Source organism: Zophobas morio, unplaced genomic scaffold (assembly GCF_036711695.1).
Source record: "Zophobas morio isolate AGI-343-1 ecotype UQ-CSIRO unplaced genomic scaffold, CSIRO_AGI_Zmor_V1 ptg000014l, whole genome shotgun sequence".
Taxonomy (NCBI): Eukaryota; Metazoa; Arthropoda; class Insecta; order Coleoptera; family Tenebrionidae; genus Zophobas; species Zophobas morio.
The window spans coordinates 26,625,543-26,651,931 of record NW_026972119.1 but is presented as its reverse complement, the minus strand read 5'-3'; the positions used below and the strand labels follow the sequence as shown (position 1 = coordinate 26,651,931).

The 26,389-nt window shown below is 26.5% G+C and overlaps 2 protein-coding genes across 3 annotated transcripts in view; one reads left to right on the top strand and one right to left on the bottom strand.

The window, feature by feature from the left end:
- Positions 1–140: 140 nt before the first annotated feature.
- On the bottom strand, positions 141–15,515 carry LOC135128718 (suppressor of fused homolog). Its single transcript, XM_064055757.1, has 7 exons — positions 15,374–15,515; positions 15,155–15,322; positions 14,740–14,832; positions 14,509–14,687; positions 1,217–1,445; positions 732–1,157; positions 141–683 (listed from the first exon to the last, which is right to left on the bottom strand). The coding sequence occupies exons 2-7, from the start codon at positions 15,301–15,303 to the stop codon at positions 404–406; spliced, it is 1,356 nt and encodes a 451-aa protein (XP_063911827.1). The 5' UTR covers positions 15,304–15,322; positions 15,374–15,515; the 3' UTR covers positions 141–403.
- An 87-nt stretch (positions 15,516–15,602) lies between these two features.
- LOC135128717 (leucine-rich repeat serine/threonine-protein kinase 1) overlaps positions 15,603–26,389 on the top strand; it is a 69,126-nt gene continuing 58,339 nt past the window's right edge. For both annotated transcript variants that reach the window (XM_064055755.1, XM_064055753.1), the window contains exons 1-3: positions 15,603–15,860; positions 15,909–16,106; positions 16,154–16,319. In XM_064055755.1, the coding sequence (XP_063911825.1) occupies positions 15,807–15,860; positions 15,909–16,106; positions 16,154–16,319 (418 nt within the window). In that variant the 5' untranslated portion in view covers positions 15,603–15,806. The remainder of the gene's footprint in view (positions 15,861–15,908; positions 16,107–16,153; positions 16,320–26,389) is intronic.

Genomic DNA, 26,389 nt, shown 5'->3' with positions numbered 1-26,389 from the left:
AAAAATCGAAACTGTCAAATCTAAAAATTATACATTGAAACCTGAAAAAATTGACGAAATAAAAATCGAAAAACTGAGAAATCCTAAAATCGAAAAGCTAAGAATCTTAAAAATAGGCACCCAATAATAACAGAAACCACTTTACTTCAAAGTTTAATTATTTTGAAATTTATTGTAGGCACGGTCAGCTATCCAACAATTTGTACTTTTTTTTCAAAGTTAGTAAAAATATACAGACATTAAAGTGGAGTTAAATAACATGAATAAATAAGATAATAAATTAAACAGCTTAACCTAGCATACATATACATAAAATAATCTTATTTTGATATTGCTCTCAAATCTCATATGTTAAGTATAAACGAGTAAAATTCAGTTAAATGCAGCTCTCCTTAACAGTCCTTTACAGTTTGTCCGCTACGATCGTCACTGATAACTTTTTATCAGGCCACGAGAATGTTTTTGGTAACGAAAGGGCCTCAGGACTCGCCAGGACTTGAAAAGTGACTGCCATATCCTGTGCCAACTCATCTGTGATGAGAATTTGGAGCCACGACCCCTGCGCAACGTAAGGATGTTCTGGATCGACAAGAGTCCCTGTTACGGTGCTCGCCACTAGAGTTATAGCAGTCTCACCCAACACTGACTTGAACGTAAAGTGTCTTCCATGCTTGACGCGCCCCCTACAACATAATCATAGTCATAACGCTAACAAAATGAACATAATATACCTTATTGCTAACGGCAATAAACTTCCCGCTTCCAAATTAAACACCAAATGCACTCCATCAAGCTTCTTTATGTGTAACAACTCCGTGGATTCCAACACCCCAGAACTATTTCTAATTTCGTCCATTTTAAAGTTGGTGCTACTGCTGCGATTCTGCTCGAAGTTGGCGTTCTGAATGCTTTTTGGGAGTGTGGGATTCAGGCGAAGAGTGTCTTGAGGATGCGTATTGTCACAATCTGATTTTTCCTTCAGGTGCATGTCTGCGTGGCTCGGATCTTGCTCCATCCATGAACATCGAGCACTGACTCCACTTAAATTGGAGCCTTCGAGTTCAAAGCCCCTTTCTACTTCTTCGTGTGAGTTTAAGTCCAGTTCGAATATACTTTCGCCTCTGCGCATGTCCGTGATGAACCAGACGCCGCCAGCGCTACGAACGGAGAAAATCGAAATTAAGAAAATTATAAAAAGTAAATTTTAGGATCTTACGACGGCAGTCTGCTGATCATGTTAAGGACGCCAGCTCCGTTCCATTGCTGGGCTGCTTTTAGCTCCTCGACGCAAATTCCTACGATCTGGACGAAATCGACTGACCCAAATGGGGTCTGTGTGGACTGCAATTGGACATCTGTGGTCATGAGCATGTGTTGGACTCGAGATTCGCTGTTGTCTAAAGCGCAGTGCCAGGACACGTGGTCTCCAGCACACAGGGTGTTGCCTAATAATTTTTTTGTAAAAAAAAAACACTGATTAGTTATATCATTGTTTAAGTATATTATAGTTGGACAACCGAATACAAATTTTACTTCGCCTAAATAGTGGGCTTTGGGACAAGGAATCCAGGGGGCGTGGGACAAATTTTTTGTCAAATGCGTTTTCAATCGGATTTGGATTTCTCGGTTTTTCGATTTTTTAGTTATCCAATTTTTAAATTTTTTAAATTTTAGATTTTTCGATTTCTCGATTTTTTGAATTTTCAGTTCTTCAGTATTTCTATTTTTCAATTTTTCAAATTTTGATTTTGTAAAATTTTCAGTTTTCCGATTTCTCAATTAATCTATTTTTGATTTTCCCACTTCTCAAAGTTTCGATTTTTCAGTTCTTCAATTCTTCGATTTTTTGACTTCGCTTTATTGGTTTTTCGATTTCTCAATTTTTGGATTTTTTATTTTTGGATATTTTAATTTTTCTATTTTTAAATTTCTAGATTTATCAATTTCTCGAGTTTCCAGGTCTATTTTTTAATTTTTCAATTTTCCGAATTTTTAAATTTTCGATTTTTCAATTTTTTGAGATCTCGATTAATTGAGATCCGGATGTTTCGATGTTTTGATTGTTCAATCCCTCGATTTCTCAATTTTTCTATTTTTCGACTTCTCGACTCCTCGATTTTTGGTCTTTTGATATTTCGATGTTTCAATGATACGATTTCTCAGTTTGTGTCCTCTTCAATTTTACGGTTTTTAAATATTTCGATTTTTCAATTTTTTAAATTTTCGCGTTTCTAAATTTTCAGTTTTCTAAAGCATTTTTTTATTTTTCCATTTCTCGACTTCCTAAAGTTTCGATTTTTCGCTTCTTCAATTTTTAGATTTTTTAAGCTTACGATTTTTCGGCTTTGCTTTTTTAGTTTTTCGATTTCTCAATTTTCCAATTTTTTTTTTTTCAATTTTTTGGATATTTCTTTCAGTTATGAGATTTTTCATTATTTCGATTTTTGAATTGATGGATTTTTTTTGATTTTCGATTTTTTACTTTTTGGATTCTCAATTTATTGTTAAACTTTCATTTTTCAATTTTTCGACTGGTTTATACTTCGATTTCTCAATTTTTCAACTTTTCGATGTTTTAATATGTATTTCAGTTTTTAAAATTCTAGGTTTTTCGATATCTCGAGTTTTCAGTTCTTCTATATTTGACAATTTTTCAATTTTAAAATTTTTTAATTTTCGATTTTCTAGTTTTTCTTTTTTAAAATTTTTCAATTCAGATGTTTCGTTGTTTTGATTGTTCAATTTCTCGATTTATCAATTTTTCAATTGCTTCTTCGATTTTTGGATTTCTCGATGCTTCAATTTTGCGATATTTTAATTGTTCAATGTTTTAAATTTTAGATTTTTCCATTTTTCGATTTTTTGAATTTTCAGTTCTTCAGTATTTCTATTTTCCAAATTTTGACTTTTTAAATTTTCAGTTTTCCGACTTCACAATTAATCTATTTTTGATTTTCTCACTTCTCAAAGTTTCGATTTTTCAGTTCTTCATTTCTTCGATTTTTCGACTTCGCTTTATTGGTTTTTCGATTTCTCAATTTTTAAATATTTCTTTCAGTTTTGAGATTTTTCAATATTTCGATTCTTCGACTTCTAGATTTTTCGATTTTTTATTTTTGGATATTGTAATTTTTCAGTTTTTAAATTTCTAGATTTATCGATTTCTCGAGTTTCCAGGTCTATTTTTTAATTTTTCAATTTTCCGAATTTTTAAATTTTCGATCTTTCAATTTTTGGACTTCTCGATTTTTGGTCTTTTGATTTTTCGATTTCTGAATTTTTCGATGTTTCAATGATACGATTTCTCAATTTTTGTCCTCTTCAATTTTACGGTTTTTAAATATTTCGATTTTTCAATTTTTTAAATTTTCGCGTTTCTAAATTTTCAGTTTTCTAAAGTATTTTTTTTATTTTTCCATTTCTCGAGTTCCTAAAGTTTTGATTTTTCACTTCTTCAATTTTTCGATTTCTCAAGTTTCCAATTTTTTAATTTTTCAATTTTTTTCATATTTCTTTCAGTTATGAGATTTGTCAATATTTCGATTTTTGAATTTTGATGGATTTTTTTTGATTTTTCGATTTTTTATTTTTTGGATTCTCAATTTATTGTTAAACTTTACATTTTTCAATTTTTCGACTGTTTTATACTTCGATTTCTCAATTTTTCAACTTTTCGATGTTTTAGTATTGCAGTTTTCTTAGACTTCTAGATTTTTCGATTTTTTATTTTTGGATATTTTAATTTTTCAATTTTCCGAATTTTTAAATTTTCAATTTTTTATTTTTTCGACTCCTCGATTTTTGGTCTTTTGATTTTTCGATTTCTGAATTTTTCGATGTTTCAATGATACGATTTCTCAATTTTTGTCCTCTTCAATTTTACGGTTTTTAAATATTTCGATTTTTCAATTTTTTAAATTTTCGCGTTTCTAAATTTTCAGCTTTCTAAAGTATTTTTTTTATTTTTCCATTTCTCGACTTCCTAAAGTTTCGATTTTTCACTTCTTCAATTTTTCGATTTCTCAAGTTTCCAATTTTTTAATTTTTCAATTTTTTTGATATTTCTTTCAGTTAACGAGATTTTTCAATATTTCGATTTTTGAATTGATGGATTTTTTTGATTTCTCGATTTTTTACTTTTTGGATTTTCAATTTATTGTTAAACTTTACATTTTTCAATTTTTCGACTGGTTTATACTTCGATTTCTCAATTTTTCAACTTTTCGATGTTTTAATATTTCAGTTTTTAAAATTCTAGGGTTTTCGATATCTCGAGTTTTCAGTTCTTCTATATTATTTGACAATTTTTCAATTTTTCGAATTTTTTAATTTTCGATTTTCCAGTTTTTCTTTTTTAAAATTTTTCAATTATTCAATTTTTTGATTTCTCAATTTATCGAATTCAGATGTTTCGTTGTTTTGATTGTTCAATTTCTCGATTTATTAATTTTTCAATTGCTTCTTCGATTTTTGGATTTCTCGGTTTTTCGATTTTTTAGTTGTCCGATTTTTCAATTTTTTAAATTTTACATTTTTCCATTTCTCGATTTTTTGAATTTTTAGTTCTTCAGTATTTCGATTTATCAATTTTTCAAATTTTGATTTTGTTAAATTTTCAGTTTTCCGATTTCTCAATTAATCTATTTTTGATTTTCCCACTTCTCAAACTTTCGATTTTTCAGTTCTTCAAGTCTTAGATTTTTCGACTTCGCTTTATTGGTTTTTCGACTTCTCAATTTTTGGATATTTCTTTCAGTTTTGAGATTTTTCAATATCTCGATTCTTCGACTTCTAGATTTTTCGATTTTTTATTTTTGGATTTTCAGTTTTTTTTTAAACTTTAGATTTTTCAATTTTTCGATTGTTTTATATTTGAATTTCTCAATTTTTCGACTTTTCCATATTTTAATTTTTCAGTTTTTAAATTTCTAGATTTTTCGATTTCTCGAGTTTCCAGGTCTATATTTTAATTTTTCAATTTTACGAATTTTTAAATTTTCGATTTTTCAATTTTTTGAGATCTCGAATTATTGAGATTCGGATGTTTCGATGTTTTCTAGATTTTTTTTGGATTTTTTATTTTTGGATATTTTAATTTTTCAGTTTTTAAATTTCTAGATTTATCGATTTCTCGAGTTTCCAGGTCTATTTTTTAATTTTTCAATTTTCCGAATTTTTAAATTTTCGATTTTTCAATTTTTCGACTCCTCGATTTTTGGTCTTTTGATTTTTCGATTTCTGAATTTTTCGATGTTTCAATGATACGATTTCTCAATTTTTGTCCTCTTCAATTTTACGGTTTTTAAATATTTCGATTTTTCAATTTTTTAAATTTTCGCGTTTCTAAATTTTCAGTTTTCTAAAGTATTTTTTTTATTTTTCCATTTCTCGACTTCCTAAAGTTTCGATTTTTCACTTCTTCAATTTTTCGATTTCTCAATTTTCCAATTTTTTAATTTTTCAATTTTTTGGATATTTCTTTCAGTTATGAGATTTTTTAATATTTCGATTTTTGAATCGATGGATTTTTTACTTTTTTGGATTCTTAATTTATTGTTAAACTTTACATTTTTCAATTTTTCGACTGTTTTATACTTCGATTTTTCAATTTTTCAACTTTTCGATGTTTTAATATTTCAGTTTTTAAAATTCTAGGGTTTTCGATATCTCGAGTTTTCAGTTCTTCTATATTTGACAATTTTTCAATTTTTCGAATTTTTTAATTTTCGATTTTCCAGTTTTTCTTTTTTAAAATTTTTCGATTATTCATTTTACGATATTTTAATTGTTCAATGTTTTAAAATTTAGATTTTTCCATTTTTCGATTTTTTGAATTTTCAGTTCTTCAGTATTTCTATTTTTCAGCTTTTGACTTTGTTAAATTTTCAGTTTTCCGATTTCTCAATTAATCTATTTTTGATTTTCCCACTTCTCAAAGTTTGGATTTTTCGACTTCGCTTTATTGGTTTTTCGATTCAATTTTTGGATATTTCTTTCAGTTTTGAGATTTTTCAATATCTCGATTCTTCGACTTCTAGATTTTTCGATTTTTTATTTTTGGATTTTCAGTTTTTCTTTTTTTAAACTTTCGATTTTTCAATTTTTCGATTGTTTTATTTTTCAATTTCTCAATTTTTCAAATTTTCCATATTTCAATTTTTCAGTTTTTAAATTTCTAGATTTTTCGATTTCTCGAGTTTCCAGGCCTATATTTTAATTTTTCAATTTTCCGAATTTTTAAATTTTCGATTTTTCAATTTTTTGAGATCTCGATTTATTGAGATTCGGATGTTTCGATGTTTTGATTGTTCAATCTCTCGATTTCTCAATTTTTCCATTTTTAACTTTTCGATTTTTCGACTTTTCGACTCCTCGATTTTTGGTCTTTTGATTTTTCGATTCCTCGATGTCTCAGTTTTTGAAGTTTACGATGTTTCGATTTTTCGATTTGTTGGTTTTTCGATTTTTTGCTTTTCGGTTTCTCGATTTTTCGATGTTTCGATTTCTGAATTATCCGATTTTTCAATTTTCCAACGTTTTTAAATTTTCGAATTTCGATGTCTCGATTCGTTGATTTTTCAGTTTTTCTATTTTGGATTTCTTCATTGTTCAATTTTCCGATATTTTAACTTTTCAATTTTTCAGTTCTTCAAAATTTTTTAATTTTTAAATTTTGACGTTTCTGAATTTTCAGTTTTCGAATTTCTCAATCAATCTATTTTTTTATAATCCCATTTCTCCAGTTCCCAAAGTTAGCGATTTTTCGACTCTGCTTTTTTGACTTTTCGGTTTCTCAATTTTTTAATTTTCTAATTTTTGGATATTTCGTTCAATTTTTCGATATTTGAGTTTTGGGATTTTTTAGTATTTCGACTTTTCGAGTTCTGGATTTTTTGATTTCTTAACCTTTTACTTTTTGGATTTTCAATTTTCCGTTTTTTAGACTTTAGATATGTTTTAACTGTTTTATGCTTCGATTTTTCAATTTTAACTTTTCACTTTTTAAAATATTAGGTTTTTCGATTTTTCGGTTTTCAGTTCTTCTATATTTGACAATTTTTCAATTTTTCGAATTTTTTAATTTTCAATTTTCCAGTTTTTCTTTTTCGATTATTCATTTTTTTGATTTCCCAATTTATCGAATTCAGATGATTCGTTGTTTTGATTGTTCAATTGCTGGATCCTCCGATTTTTCGATTATTTACTTTTGGGCTTTTCAATTTCTCGATTTTCCAATTTTTCAATGATTCGATTTTTTAGTTATCCGATTTTTCAATTTTTTAAATTTAATTGGATTTCTCGATGCTTCAATTTTGCGATATTTTAATTGTTCAATGTTTCAAATTTTAGATTTTTCCATTTCTCGATTTTTTTAATTTTCAGTTCTTCAGTATTTCTATTTTTCAATTTTTCAAATTTTGATTTTGTAAAATTTTCAGTTTTCCGATTTCTCAATTAATCTATTTTTGATTTTCCCACTTCTCAAAGTTTCGATTTTTCAGTTCTTCAATTCTTCGATTTTTCGACTTCGCTTTATTGCTTTTTCGATTTCTCAATTTTTGGATTTTTTATTTTTGGATATTTCAATTTTCCGAATTTTTAAATTTTCGATTTTTCAATTTTTTGAGATCTCGATTTATTGAGATCTGGATGTTTCGATGTTTTGATTGTTCAATCCCTCGATTTCTCAATTTTTCCATCTTTCGACTCCTCGATTTTTGGTCTTTTGATTTTTCGATTTCTGAATTTTTCGATGTTTCAATGATACGATTTCTCAATTTTTGTCCTCTTCAATTTTACGGTTTTTAAATATTTCGATTTTTCAATTTTTTAAATTTTCGCGTTTCTAAATTTTCAGTTTTCTAAAGTATTTTTTTTATTTTTCCATTTCTCGACTTCCTAAAGTTTCGATTTTTCACTTCTTCAATTTTTCGATTTCTCAATATTCCAATTTTTTAATTTTTCAATTTTTTGGATATTTCTTTAGTTATGAGATTTTTCAATATTTCGGTTTTTGAATTTTGATGGATTTTTTTGATTTTTCGATTTTTTACTTTTTGGATTCTCAATTTATTGTTAAACTTTACATTTTTCAAATTTTCGACTGTTTTATACTTCGATTTCTCAATTTTTCAACTTTTCGATGTTTTAGTATTGCAGTTTTCTTCGATTTCTAGATTTTTCGATTTTTTATTTTTGGATATTTTAATTTTTCAATTTTCCGAATTTTTAAATTTTCGATTTTTCAATTTTTCGACTCCTCGATTTTTGGTCTTTTGATTTTTCGATTTCTGAATTTTTCGATGTTTCAATGATACGATTTCTCAATTTTTGTCCTCTTCAATTTTACGGTTTTTAAATATTTCGATTTTTATTCAATTTTTTAAATTTTCGCGTTTCTAAATTTTCAGTTTTCTAAAGTATTTTTTTTATTTTTCCATTTCTCGAGTTCCTAAAGTTTCGATTTTTCACTTCTTCAATTTTTCGATTTCTCAATTTTCCAATTTTTTAATTTTTCAATTTTTTGGATATTTCTTTCGGTTATGAGATTTTTCAATATTTCGATTTTTGAATTGTTGGATTTTTTTGATTTATCGATTTTTTACTTTTTGGATTCTCAATTTATTGTTAAACTTTACATTTTTCAATTTTTCGACTGGTTTATACTTCGATTTCTCAATTTTTCAACTTTTCGATGTTTTAATATTTCAGTTTTTAAAATTCTAGGGTTTTCGATATCTCGAGTTTTCAGTTCTTCTATATTATTTGACAATTTTTCAATTTTTCGAATTCTTTAATTTTCGATTTTCCAGTTTTTCTTTTTTAAAATTTTTCAATTATTCAATTTTTTGAATTCTCAATTTATCGAATTCAGATGTTTCGTTGTTTTGATTGTTCAATTTCTCGATTTATTAATTTTTCAATTGCTTCTTCGATTTTTGGATTTCTCGGTTTTTCGATTTTTTAGTTGTCCGATTTTTCAATTTTTTAAATTTTACATTTTTCCATTTCTCGATTTTTTGAATTTTTAGTTCTTCAGTATTTCGATTTATCAATTTTTCAAATTTTGATTTTGTTAAATTTTCAGTTTTCCGATTTCTCAATTAATCTATTTTTGATTTTCCCACTTCTCAAACTTTCGATTTTTCAGTTCTTCAAGTCTTAGATTTTTCGACTTCGCTTTATTGGTTTTTCGACTTCTCAATTTTTGGATATTTCTTTCAGTTTTGGGATTTTTCAATATCTCGATTCTTCGACTTCTAGATTTTTCGATTTTTTATTTTTGGATTTTCAGTTTTTTTTTTTAAACTTTAGATTTTTCAATTTTTCGATTGTTTTATATTTGAATTTCTCAATTTTTCGACATTTCCATATTTTAATTTTTCAGTTTTTAAATTTCTAGATTTTTCGATTTCTCGAGTTTCCAGGTCTATATTTTAATTTTTCAATTTTTCGAATTTTTTAATTTTCGATTTTCCAGTTTTTCTTTTTTAAAATTTTTCAATTATTCAATTTTTTGAATTCTCAATTTATCGAATTCAGATGTTTCGTTGTTTTGATTGTTCAATTCCTCGATTTATTAATTTTTCAATTGCTTCTTCGATTTTTGGATTTCTCGGTTTTTCGATTTTTTAGTTGTCCGATTTTTCAATTTTTTAAATTTTACATTTTTCCATTTCTCGATTTTTTGAATTTTTAGTTCTTCAGTATTTCGATTTATCAATTTTTCAAATTTTGATTTTGTTAAATTTTCAGTTTTCCGATTTCTCAATTAATCTATTTTTGATTTTCCCACTTCTCAAACTTTCGATTTTTCAGTTCTTCAAGTCTTAGATTTTTCGACTTCGCTTTATTGGTTTTTCGACTTCTCAATTTTTGGATATTTCTTTCAGTTTTGAGATTTTTCAATATCTCGATTCTTCGACTTCTAGATTTTTCGATTTTTTATTTTTGGATTTTCAGTTTTTTTTTTTAAACTTTAGATTTTTCAATTTTTCGATTGTTTTATATTTGAATTTCTCAATTTTTCGACTTTTCCATATTTTAATTTTTCAGTTTTTAAATTTCTAGATTTTTCGATTTCTCGAGTTTCCAGGTCTATATTTTAATTTTTCAATTTTTCGAATTTTTTAATTTTCGATTTTCCAGTTTTTCTTTTTTAAAATTTTTCAATTATTCAATTTTTTGAATTCTCAATTTATCGAATTCAGATGTTTCGTTGTTTTGATTGTTCAATTTCTCGATTTATTAATTTTTCAATTGCTTCTTCGATTTTTGGATTTCTCGGTTTTTCGATTTTTTAGTTGTCCGATTTTTCAATTTTTTAAATTTTACATTTTTCCATTTCTCGATTTTTTGAATTTTTAGTTCTTCAGTATTTCGATTTATCAATTTTTCAAATTTTGATTTTGTTAAATTTTCAGTTTTCCGATTTCTCAATTAATCTATTTTTGATTTTCCCACTTCTCAAACTTTCGATTTTTCAGTTCTTCAAGTCTTAGATTTTTCGACTTCGCTTTATTGGTTTTTCGACTTCTCAATTTTTGGATATTTCTTTCAGTTTTGAGATTTTTCAATATCTCGATTCTTCGACTTCTAGATTTTTCGATTTTTTATTTTTGGATTTTCAGTTTTTTTTTTTAAACTTTAGATTTTTCAATTTTTCGATTGTTTTATATTTGAATTTCTCAATTTTTCGACTTTTCCATATTTTAATTTTTCAGTTTTTAAATTTCTAGATTTTTCGATTTCTCGAGTTTCCAGGTCTATATTTTAATTTTTCAATTTTACGAATTTTTAAATTTTCGATTTTTCAATTTTTTGAGATCTCGAATTATTGAGATTCGGATGTTTCGATGTTTTCTAGATTTTTTTGGATTTTTTATTTTTGGATATTTTAATTTTTCAGTTTTTAAATTTCTAGATTTATCGATTTCTCGAGTTTCCAGGTCTATTTTTTAATTTTTCAATTTTCCGAATTTTTAAATTTTCGATTTTGCAATTTTTCGACTCCTCGATTTTTGGTCTTTTGATTTTTCGATTTCTGAATTTTTCGATGTTTCAATGATACGATTTCTCAATTTTTGTCCTCTTCAATTTTACGGTTTTTAAATATTTCGATTTTTCAATTTTTTAAATTTTCGCGTTTCTAAATTTTCAGTTTTCTAAAGTATTTTTTTTATTTTTCCATTTCTCGACTTCCTAAAGTTTCGATTTTTCACTTTTTCAATTTTTCGATTTCCCAAGTTTCCAATTTTTTTGATATTTCTTTCAGTTATGAGATTTTTCAATATTTCGATTTTTGAATTTTGATGGATTTTTTTTTGATTTTTCGATTTTTTATTTTTTGGATTCTCAATTTATTGTTAAACTTTACATTTTTCAATTTTTCGACTGTTTTATACTTCGATTTTTCAATTTTTCAACTTTTCGATGTTTTAATATTTCAGTTTTTAACATTGTAGGTTTTCGATATCTCGAATTTTCAGTTCTTCTATATTTGACAATTTTTCAATTTTTCAAATTTGTTAATTTTCGATTTTTCCGTTTTTCTTTTTTAAAATTTTTCAATTATTCAATTTTTTGATTTCTCAATTTATCGAATTCAGATGTTTCGTTGTTTTGATTGTTCAATTCCTCGATTTATCAATTTTTCAATTGCTTCTTCGATTTTTGGATTTCTCGGTTTTTCGATTTTTTAGTTGTCCGATTTTTCAATTTTTTAAATTTTCCATTTTTCCATTTCTCGATTCTTTGAATTTTCAGTTCTTCAGTATTTATATTTATCAAATTTTCAAATTTTGATTTTGTTAAATTTTCGGTTTTCCGATTTCTCAATTAATCTATTTTTGATTTTCCCACTTCTCAAAGTTTCGATTTTTCAGTTCTTCAATTCTTCGATTTTTCGACTTCGCTTTATTGGTTTTCGATTTCTCAATTTTTGGATATTTCTTTCAGTTTGGAGATTTTTCAATATTTCGATTCTTCGACTTCTAGATTTTTCGATTTTTTATTTTGGATTTTCAGTTTTTCTTTTTTTAAACTTCAGATTTTTCAATTTTTCGATTATTTTATATTTCAATTACTCAATTTTTCAACTTTTCCATATTTTAATTTTTCAGTTTTTAAATTTCTAGATTTTTCGATTTCTCCAGTTTCCAGGTCTATATTTTAATTTTTCAATTTTCCGAATTTTTAACTTTTCGATTTTTTGCTTCTCGGTTTCTCGATTTTGGAATTATACGATTTTTCAATTTTCCAACTTTTTAAATTTTCGAATTTCGATTTCTTCATTCGTTGATTTTTCAGTTTTTCGATTTTTAATTTTTGATTGTTTAATGTTTGGATTTCTTCATTGTTCAATTTTTAACTTTTCAATTTTTCAGTTCAATATTTTCTAATTTTGACGTTTCTGAATTTTCATTTTTCGAATTTCTCAATTAATCTATTTTTTTAAATTCCAATTTCTCCAGTTCCCAAAGTTTCAATTTTTCAGTTCTTCAATTTTTCGATTATTCAGGTTTTTTATTTTTCAGTTTTTCGATTCTTCTATTTTTGAATTTTTCGATATTTGAGTTTTGGGATTTTTTAGTATTTCGACTTTTCGAGTTCGGGATTTTTCGATTTCTTAACCTTTTACTTTTTGGATCTTCAATTTTCCGTTTTTTAAACTTTAGATATTTCAATGTTTTAACGATTTCGAAATTTTAACTTTTCAATTTTTAAAATTTTACATTTTTCGATTTCTCGATTTTTCATTTCAGTTCTTCGATATTTCAGTTTTTCAAGTTTTCAAATTTTTCAAATGTTTTGATTTCTTAATCAATCGATTTTTCGATTTGCCGGTTTTAGATTGTCTGTTTTTCAACTGTTTTTTTCAAATTTTCGAACATTTATAAATTGTCAATTTTTCGATTTTTCAATTAATCGATATTTTGATTTTCGCATTTCTTGACTTTCAAGGGTTTCGATATTCCTGTTCTTCAATTCTTTAATTTTTCGATTTTTCAGGTTTTTGATCTTTTATTTTTTAATTTTTTTAAGGTTTCAATTTGTCGACTTCACTTTTTGGATTTTTCTATTGATCAATTTTTCGACTTTTCAGGTTTTCCATTTTTCAGTTTTTCGATATTTCAGTTTTGGGATTTTTCAATATTTCGATTAGACTTTTGACTCCTGGATTTTTCGATGTGTCGATTTTTTTACTTTTTCGATTTTTCAATTAATCGATGTTTTGATTTTCCCATTTCTTGACCTTCGAGTGTTTCAATTTTCCTGTTCTTCAATTTAATTTTTCAGGCTTTTAATTTTTCAATTTTTTGAGGTTTCTATTTTTCGACTTCACTTTTTTGATTTTTCAGTTTTTAGATATTTCGGATTTAGGATTTTTCAATATTTCAATTCTTCGGCTTTTCTATTTTTGACTTGTGGGTTTTTCGATGTGTCTACGTTTTTACTTTTTCGATTTTTCAATCTTTTGATATTTTAATTTTTCAATATCTCTTAATCTTTCTATTTTTCAATTTGTCAGTTTTTCAATTTTTTATTTTGGCCTATTTCGGTTTCTCAGTTTTTCCAGTTTTCCATTTTTCCGTTTTTTGATTTTTCCGCTTTTCCAATTTTTCAACTTTTAACTGTTTGTTTGTCGACTTCTCTATTTTTCGATTTTTCAACTTCATCGCTTTTCGATTTCTCGTTCTTTGGATCTTTCAATCTCTCAATTTTTCAATTTTTCGAATTTTTAAGATTTTTGATTTCTCGATTTATCGAGATCTGGATTTTTCGATATTTTGATTGTCAATTTCTCAATTTATAAATTGTTCAATTTTTAACTTTTCGACTCCACGATTTCTTGATCTTTTGATTTTTCGATTTCTCAGTTTTTCGATTTTCCACTTCTTCGATATTTCGATTTTTCAATGTTTCGGTTTTATGATTTTTTAAGGTTTCGATTTTTCGATTATTTTAATTGTTTTTTTTTTTCACTGTTAATATCATACAGTGTATCGAAAACAACGACAAAAATTGTCACTAAAAACATTGAAGAAAAAAAATCATACAAAGCGTTTGCTCGAAAAAAATCCATTGGATTAATTCGATTTCAACAATATTCTTAGTTTAAGACGTTTTGCCAGTATAAAACACAAATAAAGAATTAAATCTTAGTTACACAAAATATGTACCAAAAATATTCACTTAGTCGTTATAAAAACCGACCAAACAACTATTTCCCGCAGAAATTATAGTCTAAACCAACCAAATCGCTTCTGAACGCTTAGAGTCGACATTGGTCTGAGCGCGCTCTGGTCTGTAAATCAAACAAGTTTTCAGGCGACGAGTTGTAGTGAAACAAATTTTTTATTGACATCGACTATTTAAATTTGGCACTTGAGGACTCCAATGTCAATAAGGGTGGTTTTGCAAAATCAGCCTGTATGTCGCATCTATATTAATCTATGGTATAGGTCGTCCAACTATACTATACTTAAACAATAGTTATATGTATACCTGACTGAAAAACGTATTTAGCAAGTGATTGCATCAAAGTGGCTGGCCATGTCGGAGGTGCGGTTTCTTCAGGCTCTCTTTTGAGTCGGAATGTCAACTCAAATCCGAAACCTGAGACTCCGTCTGGGGCTGACACGTCGTGGACTCTTCCATCACCATGTAAATCCGAGAGACCGAAACTGAGATTTTTTTAGTACAAATATACAAAAATTCGATATTATTGGGTCATACCTGATGTAATGCCAATGAGGGGGAATGTTTTCTTGTGGAATGCCTGGGTTTGCGTACATAGATATGTAATCTAAAGGATCGGGACCTCCGAGCCTACATTAAGACAAGAATACAACTTTTTAAATAAATTTCATCAATTTTTTGAAAGGAATGAATGCGGGAAAAGAAAAGACCACTTCAATTCTAAAAATAACACCACAAATTAATTTGTCCCGACTCCCCTATTTGCCCAAATATCTAAAGTGAGAAAAAACAGGAAGTGGATTAATGCTGTACTAAAAATAGAATTCACACCTTTAAAATTACTTAAAACCTCTATGACGAAAATCAATAAATATTACTTTCTTGGAACGATATCCACATTAGTTGTTAGTGTTAATTTATTAAATATGCATTTGTAAGAGTGCCACTTTACCAATACTTCAGAAGAGCCGTAACTTGCAACGGATTAACTTGATCGGGGTAAATTTTCCTACACAGAGTGTACAGAGATTCTAATCCTGCGGGCGTAGGCGGAAGAATATTCATCGGGGGTCCATGGGGCAAGGCGGCAGCTTCATTCATTGTTCCAGTTACACCCCAACTAAAAACAAATTAATTACACCAAAATTACAAAACAATACCGCCAACTTACCACAAATTATTAAAAAACCGTGTTTAATAAAACTAAACACTTAAAAGCATTCCATATTTTCTTCCCGTTTGGGCAGGCAAATAAAATAAAATATTTCTGGAATGCCAAAAACAACTTTTAGGCAACCCGCCAAACAAAACAAAAGTCTTTTACGCCGTCCAACCGAACAACCTTAAACTCCCCTAGATTCCATTGCGAGTTTGGTCCACTTGCGGGTAATTCACTCCCGTTAGGTTGGCTGCAAAAAACTACAATTAAATTAACCTAATCTAAACAATCAACACAACAGTTGTGCATTTCTTAATTGTTACGAAATTATTGTTGAAATGGACGTGCATTGCATGATTGTTGCGTATCGGGGTACATACTAAACGCGGAAGTTTCCCAATCGTGCGACCTAGGTGTTCGTTATTGATTTTATTGAACACCTACAATGTTAGATTCTTCACCTGAGGATGAAGACTTCCCGGGACGCCTTTTACATCAAGTACTGTATTTCGTGGATTGCGTTTCCGGTTGCTAAGTTTTTTTGTAGGCTGCATTATGGGACAATACGCATTTGTTGATTGATCTGCTGGAAGGGGGACAACAGGCCTTTTTGAACTCTCAAGACAGTTGGGGGCGCACTCCGCTACATGCGGCTGCGATTAATGAGAATTCTGGGTGTTTATCAATACTGTTAAATGCAGGCGCGGACCCCAATATCTGTTGTGGTCCGAGAGGCGACAAGAAAGTATGTTTTGTGTGGGTAGTAACGTAGAACTGATGCTTGGGTTGCAGATTCCACTACATTTAAGTGCAGAGCATGGTCACAATAGTAACGTGACAATTTTGCTTCAACATGATTCGGATATTAACATTCGAGATGCAAATGAAATGACCGCACTTAATTTGGCAGAAAAAAGTGGGCATGTTAAATGCGTTGCTTTATTGAAGGAAGCGGCGGGTAAGTAATTTTGTTTAAATTTTAAACCAAAAAAGTTGTCACTAGTAATAATAGTTGTCTCATTATCAAAAGGTTGATTTTGATAAGACAAGAAAACAAAAACTTGAAAGTTTTTTGCTTGTTAAGTAGTGGCGTTATTTGGGTTGTTGCTCACATCTAATCAATATTAAACAACGTGATCATCCATATTTTCAATAAATAGAATGAGTTGTAATACAGATCCTTGAAGAATTGTAATTATTTGCAACCAGTTTTATTTAATGTTGCATATTTGGACCACATTTAAGAGTAAGTTTTGATAACTTAAAATGAAGAGAAGAAATGTATTTAGTATGTGTATTAGGAAATCGGGTTAATAGAGCTTGAAAACAATTCCTTTATTCAGATTTTATGCATTATTTTGAGTTTAGATGGATTAGACCGTTATCAGTGGAAGCTAAATAAAGATTAAAATGTGTGTTTTTAAATACGTGTCACGAAAAGGACTTAGGGTTTGTAATCTACGGAAAATTCTCGGTAAGGTGGAGCTTTTTTTTTGTATTTGACTATGATTACGTTTATCAGTTTCGATTTTTAAATTTTTTCATGTACTTGAAGATAACTCAAGTGACCTCAGAATTGCAAACTGAGAAAATTCTAGATAACACAGAGAGAGCGAACAATCGAGATCAGTAATTAAAAGGAATTAAAAAAAAATCGATTTTTCAATTTTTTGAGATCTCGATTTACTGAGATTCGGATGTTTTCAGTTTTCTAAAGTATTTTTTTTATTTTTCCATTTCTCGACTTCCTAAAGTTTCGATTTTTCACTTCTTCAATTTTTCGATTTTTTAAGCTTACGATTTTTCGACTTTGATTTTTTAGTTTTTCGATTTCTCAATTTTCCAATTTTTTAATTTTTCAATTTTTTGGATATTTCTTTCAGTTATGAGATTTTTCAATATTTCGATTTTTGAATTGATGGTTTTTTATTTATCGATTTTTTACATTTTGGATTCTCAATTTATTGTTAAACTTTACATTTTTCAATTTTTCGACTGTTTTATACTTCGATTTTTCAATTTTTCAACTTTTCGATGTTTTAATATTTCAGTTTTTAAAATTCTAGGGTTTTCGATATCTCGAGTTTCAGTTCTTCTATATTTGACAATTTTTCGAATTTTTTAATTTTCGATTTTCCAGTTTTTCTTTTTTAAAATTTTTCGATTATTTTCAATTTTTTGATTTCTCAATTTATCGAATTCAGATGTTTCGTTGTTTTGATTGTTCAATTTCTCGATTTATCAATTTTTCAATTGCTTCTTCGATTTTTGGATTTCTCGGTTTTTCGATTTTTTAGTTGTCCGATTTTTCAATTTTTTTAATTTTACATTTTTCCATTTCTCGATTTTTTGAATTTTCAGTTCTTCAGTATTTCTATTTTTCAATTTTTCAAATTTTGACTTTGTTAAATTTTCAGTTTTCCGATTTCTCAATTAATCTATTTTTGATTTTCCCACTTCTCAAAGTTTCGATTTTTCACTTCTTCACTTTATTGGTTTTTCGATTTCTCAATTTTTGGATATTTCTTTCAGTTTTGAGATTTTTCAATTGTATCTCGATTCTTCGACTTCTAGATTTTTTGATTTTTTATTTTTGGATTTTCAGTTTTTCTTTTTTTAAACTTTAGATTTTTCAATTTTTCGATTGTTTTATTTTTCAATTTCCCAATTTTTCAAATTTTCCATATTTCAATTTTTCAGTTTTTAAATTTCTTGATTTTTCGATTTCTCGAGTTTCCAGGTCTATATTTTAATTTTTCAATTTTCCGAATTTTTAACTTTTTGATTTTGGCCTATTTCGGTTTCTCGTTTTTCGATTTGTTGGTTTTTCGATTTTTTGCTTCTCGGTTTCTCGATTTTTGAATTATCCGATTTTTCAATTTTCCAACTTTTTAATTTTTCGAATTTCGATTTCTTCTAAATAAAGATTAAAATGTGTGTTTTTAAATACGTGTCACGAAAAGGACTTAAGGTTTGTAATCTACGGAAAATTCTCGGTAAGATGGAGCTTTTTTTTTATATTTGACTATGATTACGTTTATCAGTTTCGATTTTTAAATTTTTTTATGTACTTGAAGATAACTCAAGTGACCTCAGAATTGCAAACTTAGAAAATTCTAGATAACACAGAGAGAGCGAATAATCGAGATCATTAATTAAAAGAAATAAAAAATTGTTAAAATCGAAAAATTGAAAAACCGAAATGTCAAAAAATTGAAAAATTAAAGTATCCAAAAAATGAAAAATCCAGAAATTAAAAAGTTCTCGAAACTCATAAATTAAGAAATCTAAAAATCAAAAAGTCGAAAAATGTAAAATTGGAAAATTTGAAAATTTTTCGAAATCCTAATTTAAGAATTTAGACTTTTCGATTTCTCGACTTTTGATTGTTTTGACTTTTCAAAGAAGAACACCAATTTTTCGATTTCTCAATTTTCAGGTTTTTGAATTTTCAATTTTTTGATTTTTCGATTTCGATTTCTCGATTTTTCAATTTTCCTATTTCTCAATTTTTCGATGTTTCAGTTTTGGAATTTTTCAATTTTTCGTTTATTCAATTTTTCGATTTTTCAGTTTCTCAATTTCAATTTTTCGATTATTCAATTTTACGACTTCAATTTTTCGATTTTTCAATTTTTGAGGTTTCAAAATTTTCAATGTTTCGATTTCTCGATTATTTGATTTTTTGATTTCTCGACTTTTCAAAATTTCGATTTTTCAGTTTTTCAATTCTTCAGTTTTTTTATGTTGCAGTTTTTCGATTTTCAGGTTTCTGCTTTTTCGAATTTTCGTTTTCTCACATTTTCAATTTTTCGAAATTTTAATTTTTCAATTTTTTAAATTTCAGATTTTTCGATTTCTCGATTTTTCAATTTTTCGAATTTTTCAATTTTTGATTTTTCCATTTTTCGGTCTGTAAATTGTTTTTTCGATTTTTTATTTTGAACTTTTCGTTTTTGGCCTATTTCGGTTTCTAAATTTTTCGATTTCTCGATTTTTTTCTTGACTTTTCGGCTTTTTGATTTTCCAATTTATCGATGTTTCGATTTTTCAATTTTTCAAAATTTTAATTTTTTAATTTTTAAAATTTTTCAATTTTTCGAAATTTTAATTTTTTAATTTTTAAAATTTTAGATTTTTCGAATTGTCGATTTTTCAGTCCTCCGATGTTTCAATTTTTCGAATTTTTAAATTTTAGATTTATCAATTTTTCGATTTTTGATATTTCGATTTGTCCGTTTTTCAACTTTTCGAAATTTCAGTTTTCCAATTTTTAATATTTTAGATTTTTCGATTTCTCGATTATTTGATTTTCCTATTTCCCGATTTCTCGACATTTCAAAATTTCGATTTTTCAGTTTTTGAATTTTTCAATTTTTGATTTTTCGATATTTCAATTTTTTGGTTTCTAAATTGTTCGATTTCTGAATTTTTCGACTTCTTGACTTTTCGATTTCTCGATTTTTCGATTTCTTGGCTTTTCGGCTTTTTGATTTTCCAATTATCGATGTTTCGATTTTTCAATTTTTCGAAGTTTAAATTTAACAATTTTAAAAATTTTAGTTTTTTCGAATTGTCGACTTTTCGATTTTTCAGTTTTTCGATGTTTCCATTTTTGGATTTTTTAAATTTTAGATTTTTTAGAACTTTGCTATTTCGATTTTTCGATTTTTAAAATTTTGATTTTTCGATTTTTCACTTTTTCGATTTTTCAATTTTCCTATTTTTCGAATTAATCGACATTTCGATGTTTTCATTTTTCGATTGTTCAATTTCTAGATTTTTCGATTTTAGATTTATCAATATTTCGATTTTTGAATTGATGGATTTTTTTTTATTTATCGATTTTTTACATTTTGGATTCTCAATTTATTGTTAAACTTTACATTTTTCAATTTTTCGACTGTTTTATACTTCGATTTTCAATTTTTCAACTTTTCGATGTTTTAATATTTCAGTTTTTAAAATTCTAGGGTTTTCGATATCTCGAGTTTTCAGTTCTTCTATATTTGACAATTTTTCAATTTTTCGAATTTTTTAATTTTGGATTTTCGAGTTTTTCTTTTTTAAAATTTTTCGATTATTTTCAATTATTTGATTTCTCAATTTATCGAATTCAGATGTTTCGTTGTTTTGATTGTTCAATTTCTCGATGTATCAATTTTTCAATTGCTTCTTCGATTTTTGGATTTCTCGGTTTTTCGATTTTTTAGTTGTCCGATTTTTCAATTTTTTTAATTTTACAGTTTTCCATTTCTCGATTTTTTGAATTTTCAGTTCTTCAGTATTTCTATTTTTCAATTTTTCAAATTTTGACTTTGTTAAATTTTCAGTTTTCCGATTTCTCAATTAATCTATTTTTGATTTTCCCACTTCTCAAAGTTTCGATTTTTCAGTTCTTCAATTCTTCAATTTTTCGACTTCGCTTTATTGGTTTTTCGATTTCTCAATTTTTGGATATTTCTCTCAGTTTTGAGATTTTTCAATTGTATCTCGATTCTTCGACTTCTAGATTTTTTGATTTTTTATTTTTGGATTTTCAGTTTTCCTTTTTTTAAACTTTAGATTTTTCAATTTTTCTATTGTTTTATTTTTCAATTTCTCGAGTTTCCAGGTCTATATTTTAATTTTTCAATTTTTCGAATTTTTAAGTTTTCGATTTTGGCCTATTTCGGTTTCTCAATTTTTCGATTTTTCGATTTGTTGGTTTTTCGATTTTTTGCTTCGGTTTTTCGATTTTTGAATTATCCGATTTTTCAATTTTCCAACTTTTTAATTTTTCGAATTTCGATTTCTTCTAAATAAAGATTAAAATGTGTGTTTTTAAATACGTGTCACGAAAAGGACTTAAGGTTTGTAATCTACAGAAAATTCTCGGTAAGATGGAGCTTTTTTTTTTATTTGACTATGATTACGTTTATCAATTTCGATTTTTATTTTTTTTTATGTACTTGAAGATACCTCAAGTGACCTCAGAATTGCAAACTGAGAGAAAATTCAAGATAACACAGAGAGATCAAACAACTGAAAAATTGAAACGTCAGAATATCGATAAATGGAGTAATTAAGAAATCAAAATTTTTTAAAACTGAAAAACCGAAATGTCAAAAAATTGAAAAATCCAGAAATTGAAAAGTTCTCGAAATTGAAAATTAATAAATCTAAAAATTAAAAAGTCGAAAAATTCTAATAGAAATCGAAGAACTGAAAAACCGAGAAATCTAAAAATCTAAAATTTAAAAAATAGAAAAATTGAAAAGTCTAAAAGTCAAAGATTCGAAAAACGGAGAAATTGTGAAATCGAAAGCTAAAAATTGAAAATTTCGAAAAACCGGTAAACCTAAACATTGAAAAATCGAAACATCGAGAAATTGAACAATCAAAAAACCAAAACGTTGAAATCTCTATAAATCGAGAAATCGAAAAATTGACAAGTCAAAAATCTAAAAATGAAAAACTGAAATATCGAGAAACTAAAAATTCGAAAAATCTAAGATTTAAAAATCGAAACATTCAAAAACCGACAAATCGAAAATCCAACATTTAAAATATCGGAAAATTGAAGAATCGAAAAACTGTAATAAAATCGAGAAAATGAAAAATTCCAAAAATAGAATGATGAAAAATTGGGAAAAGAAACATGGAAAGATAGAGAAATCGAAAAATCGAGAAGCCAAATAATCCAAAAATTGAGAGATTGAAATAGGTTAAAATTGAAAAATCGAAAACAATTTAGAATTAAAAAAAACCGAAAAATTGAAAAATCGAAAAATTGGATAATTAAAAAATTGAAAAATTAAAAATCAAAGAGTATAAAAAACTGAAAAATTGAAAAATCGTAAAATTAAAAACATTTAAAAACTGGAAAATGAAAAAACCGGGAAATCGATCAATCAAAAAATCAAAATTTCGAAATATTGATAAATCGAGAAATAGAATAATTTTAAAATTGAAAAATTCAAAAATTTGTAAAACTAAAAGTTTGAAAAATCAAAAAAAAAAACAAAATCAAATAACTGAGATCTCAAGAAATCTAACCATAAAGAAATAGTAAATTCGCAAAATTGAAAAATAAATCGAAAAATGTAAAATTTAAGAAAATGAAAAATTAAAAATCTAAACATTCGAAAAATCGAAAAATCTAAGATTTAAAAATCGAAAAATTCAAAACTCGAAAAACTTAAATAAAAAACGAGTAAATGAAAAATTCTAAAACTAGAATGATGAAAAATTGGGAAAACGAAACATCGAAAAAGTGCAAAATCGAAACATGAATAGATAGAGAATCGAAAAATCGGGAAGTCAAAAAATCCAAAAATTGAGACATTGAAATAGGTTAAAATTGAAAAATCGAACAATTTAAAATTAAAAAAACAAAACGAAAAAATTGAAATATCGAAAAATTGAAACATCGAAATCTCGATAAATCGAAAAATAAAAAAATTGAAAAATCAAAAATCATAGAATATAAAAAACTGAAAAATTGAAAAATCGAAAAATTAAAACCATTTAAAAATTGAAAAATTAAAAAACCGAGAAATTGAGCAATCAAAAAATAAAAATTTCCAAATCTTGATAAATCGAGAAATAGAAAAATTTAAAGATCGAAAAATCCAAAAAAACTTATAAAACGAAAAATTGAAAAATTGAGAAAAAAAATCAAAATCAAATAACTGAGATCTCAAGAAATCTAAACATAAAAAAATCGTAAATTCGAAAAATTGAAAAATAAATCGAAAAATGTAAAATTTAAGAAATTGAAAAATTAAAAATCCAAACATTCGAAAAATTGAAAAATAGAAGTATCGAGGAACTAAAAAGTCGAAAAATCGAAAATCCAAGGTTTAAAAATGGGTAATTCAAAATTTAAAAAATCGCTAAAATTGAAAAATCGGGAAATTGAAGAATCGAAAATCTTAAAAATCGAGAAATTGAAAAATTCTAAAACTGAAATGGTGGAAAATTGGGATAACGAAAAAGCGAGAAATCGAAAAATCAAAAGATAGAGAAATCAAAAAGTCGAGAAGCCAAAAAATCCAAAAATTGAGAAATTGAAATAGGTTAAAATTGAAAAATCTAAAAGTTAAAAATTGAACAGTTATTAAAAGTAATAAAAAATTGAAACATCGGAATCTCGATAAATCGAGAAATAATAAATTGAAAAATCAAAAAATCAAAGAATATACAAAACTAAAAAATTTAAAAATCGAAAAATTGAACAATCAAAAAATCAAAATTTCGAAATCTAGATAAATCGAGAAACAGAAAAATTTAAAAATCGAAAAATCCAAAAATTTATAAAACAAAATTAAATTTAAGAAATTGAAAAATAGAAGTATCGAGGAACTAAAAATCGTTAAAATTGAAAAATCTGGAAATTGAAGATTCGAAGAACTTGAAAATCGAAAATTGAAAAATTCTATAACTGAAATGGTGGAAAATTGGGAAAACGAAAAACTGAAAAACCGAAAAATTGAATAATTAAAAAATTGAAACATGAAAATTTAGATAATTCGTGAAATAAAAAAATTGAAAAATCGAAGAGTTTAAAAAGCTGAAACATCGAAAAATCGAAAAATTTAAACAATTTGAAAACTGAAAAATTGAAAAACCGAAAAATCTAAAATTGGGAAGTAGAAAAATCGAAAGCTCGAGAAACAGAAAGATCAAAAAACTGCAAAATCTAATATTTAAAATTCGAAAAATTGAAAAATCGATGGACTGAAAATGAGAAATCAAAAAATCTAGAATTTTAAAAATTAACAAATCAAAATGTCGAAAAGTCGAGATATCAAAAAATTGAAAAATCGAGAAATTGAAGAATTGAAAAATCGAAACATTCAAAAAATTGAGAATTCGAGAAATGGGAAAATCAAAAAATCAATTAAACGAGGAATTGAGAAATTTGAAAACGTCAAAAATTGAAAAATCGAAAAATATAAAAATCTAAAACTCCAAAAATTGTAAAACTAAAACACCGGAAAATTCTGAAATCGAAAAGTCTAAAATTTAAAGAATCGAGAAATTGAGGAATTGAAAAATTGACAATTTCAAATATTGAAAAATTGAAGACTCGAAATATTGAAAATCTCAAAACTGACATCACAAAATTATCGAAGAAAAATTGAAAAATTGAAGAATCGAAATATTAAAAATCTCAAAACTGAAATATTGAAAAATTGAAAAGTCCCAAAACGGGACATCGAAAAGTTGAAAAATCGAGATACCGAAAAATCGCAATCGAAAAATTGAATTGAAAAACTAAAAAATTGAAACTTCCAAAAAATTGAGAATTCGAGAAATGGAAAAATCAAAAAATCAATTAAACGAGAAATTAAGAAATTTGAAAACGTCAAAAATTGAAAAATCGAAAAATTAAAAATCTAAAAATTGAAAAATTGTACAACTGAAACATGGGAAAATTGAGAAATCGAAAAATATAAAATTTGGAGAATCGAAAAATTGAAAAATAGACAATTCGAGACATTGAAAAATCGAAAAATTGAAAAATCGGAATATTGAAAATCTCAAAACCGAAATATCGAAAAATTGAAAAATGGAAGAAAAATTCAAGAATTCAAAAATTGAGAAATCGAGAAATTGAAGAATTAAAAAACATTGGAAAGTCGAGTAATCGAGAAATGGGAAAATGAAAAACAATGAAAAGTTGAGAAATCGAGAAATGGGAAAATCGAAAAATCAATTAAACGAGAAATTAAGAAATTTGAAAACGTCAAAAATTGAAAAATCGAAAAATTGAAGAATCGAAATATTAAAAATCTCAAAACTGAAATATTGAAAAATTGAAAAGTCCCAAAACGGGACATCGAAAAGTTGAAAAATCGAGATACCGAAAAATCGAAATCGAAAAATTGAAAAATTAAAAACCTGAAAATCGAAAAATTGAAAACTTCCAAAAAGTTGAGAATTCGAGAAATGGGAAAATCAAAAAATCAATTAAACGAGAAATTAAGAAATTTGAAAACGTCAAAAATTGAAAAATCGAAAAATTGAGAAATCGAAAAATATTAAATTTGGAGAATCGAAAAATTGAAAAATAGACAATTCGAGACATTGAAAAATCGGAATATTGAAAATCTCAAAACCGAAATATCGAAAAATTGAAAAATGGAAGAAAAATTTAAGAATTCAAAAATTGAGAAATTGAAGAATTGAAAAACATTGGAAAGTCGAGAAATCGAGAAATGGGAAATTAAAAAACATTGAAAAGTTGAGAAATCGAGAAATGGGAAAATCAGAAAATCGATTAAACGAGCAATTGAGAAATTTGAAAACGTCAAAAATTGAAAAATTGAAACATTTAAAAATCTGAAAATTGAAAAATTGTGAAACTGAAACATTGGAGAATCTAAAATTTAAAGAAACGAGAAATTGAAGAATGGAAAAATCGAAAAAATGGAAAATCCTAAAACTGAAATATCGGAAAATTGAGAAATCAAAAAATTGTTGATTGTTTTTCCAAAAATCTCGTTGTCTACGGTACAAATTCAACACGGATTCATAAACCACAAATGGAGGCGTACTTTATTTTATAAAATTTAAATAACATTTACAATAGCAGCATTTATCACAGTTCATCGATTACGAAAATCCGGGTTTCCCGTTTGCGTTTGACTGTAACAGTTATTTGTTTGTCGAAAAATTAATTAGACAGACACTCCTAGAAATTGGCAAACCAACTTGAAATTTGAAGTGCGGTTTAGATTGTCGTGATTTGCGTGGTTCAGCAGTTGTTAGCTTTATAATAATTCTATTGGTTGATATTGTCATCTCACAAAAAAGTCCAATAAATGTTTAAAAATATTTGATAAATTTTCGTGGATTGTCATTTATTTATTGGTCATTATTAGTGAATTTCGATCTGTTTAAATAAACTCATCGTTATCACCGTTATCGCTCCTAAAACTCATCAGTGTTTCCTAAACTTACGCCTCCAAAAAGCAATGAATCATTTGAACCGTGAACCGTCATCGCCCTCTGTTTTCTAAAATTTAGTACTCCTCCGAC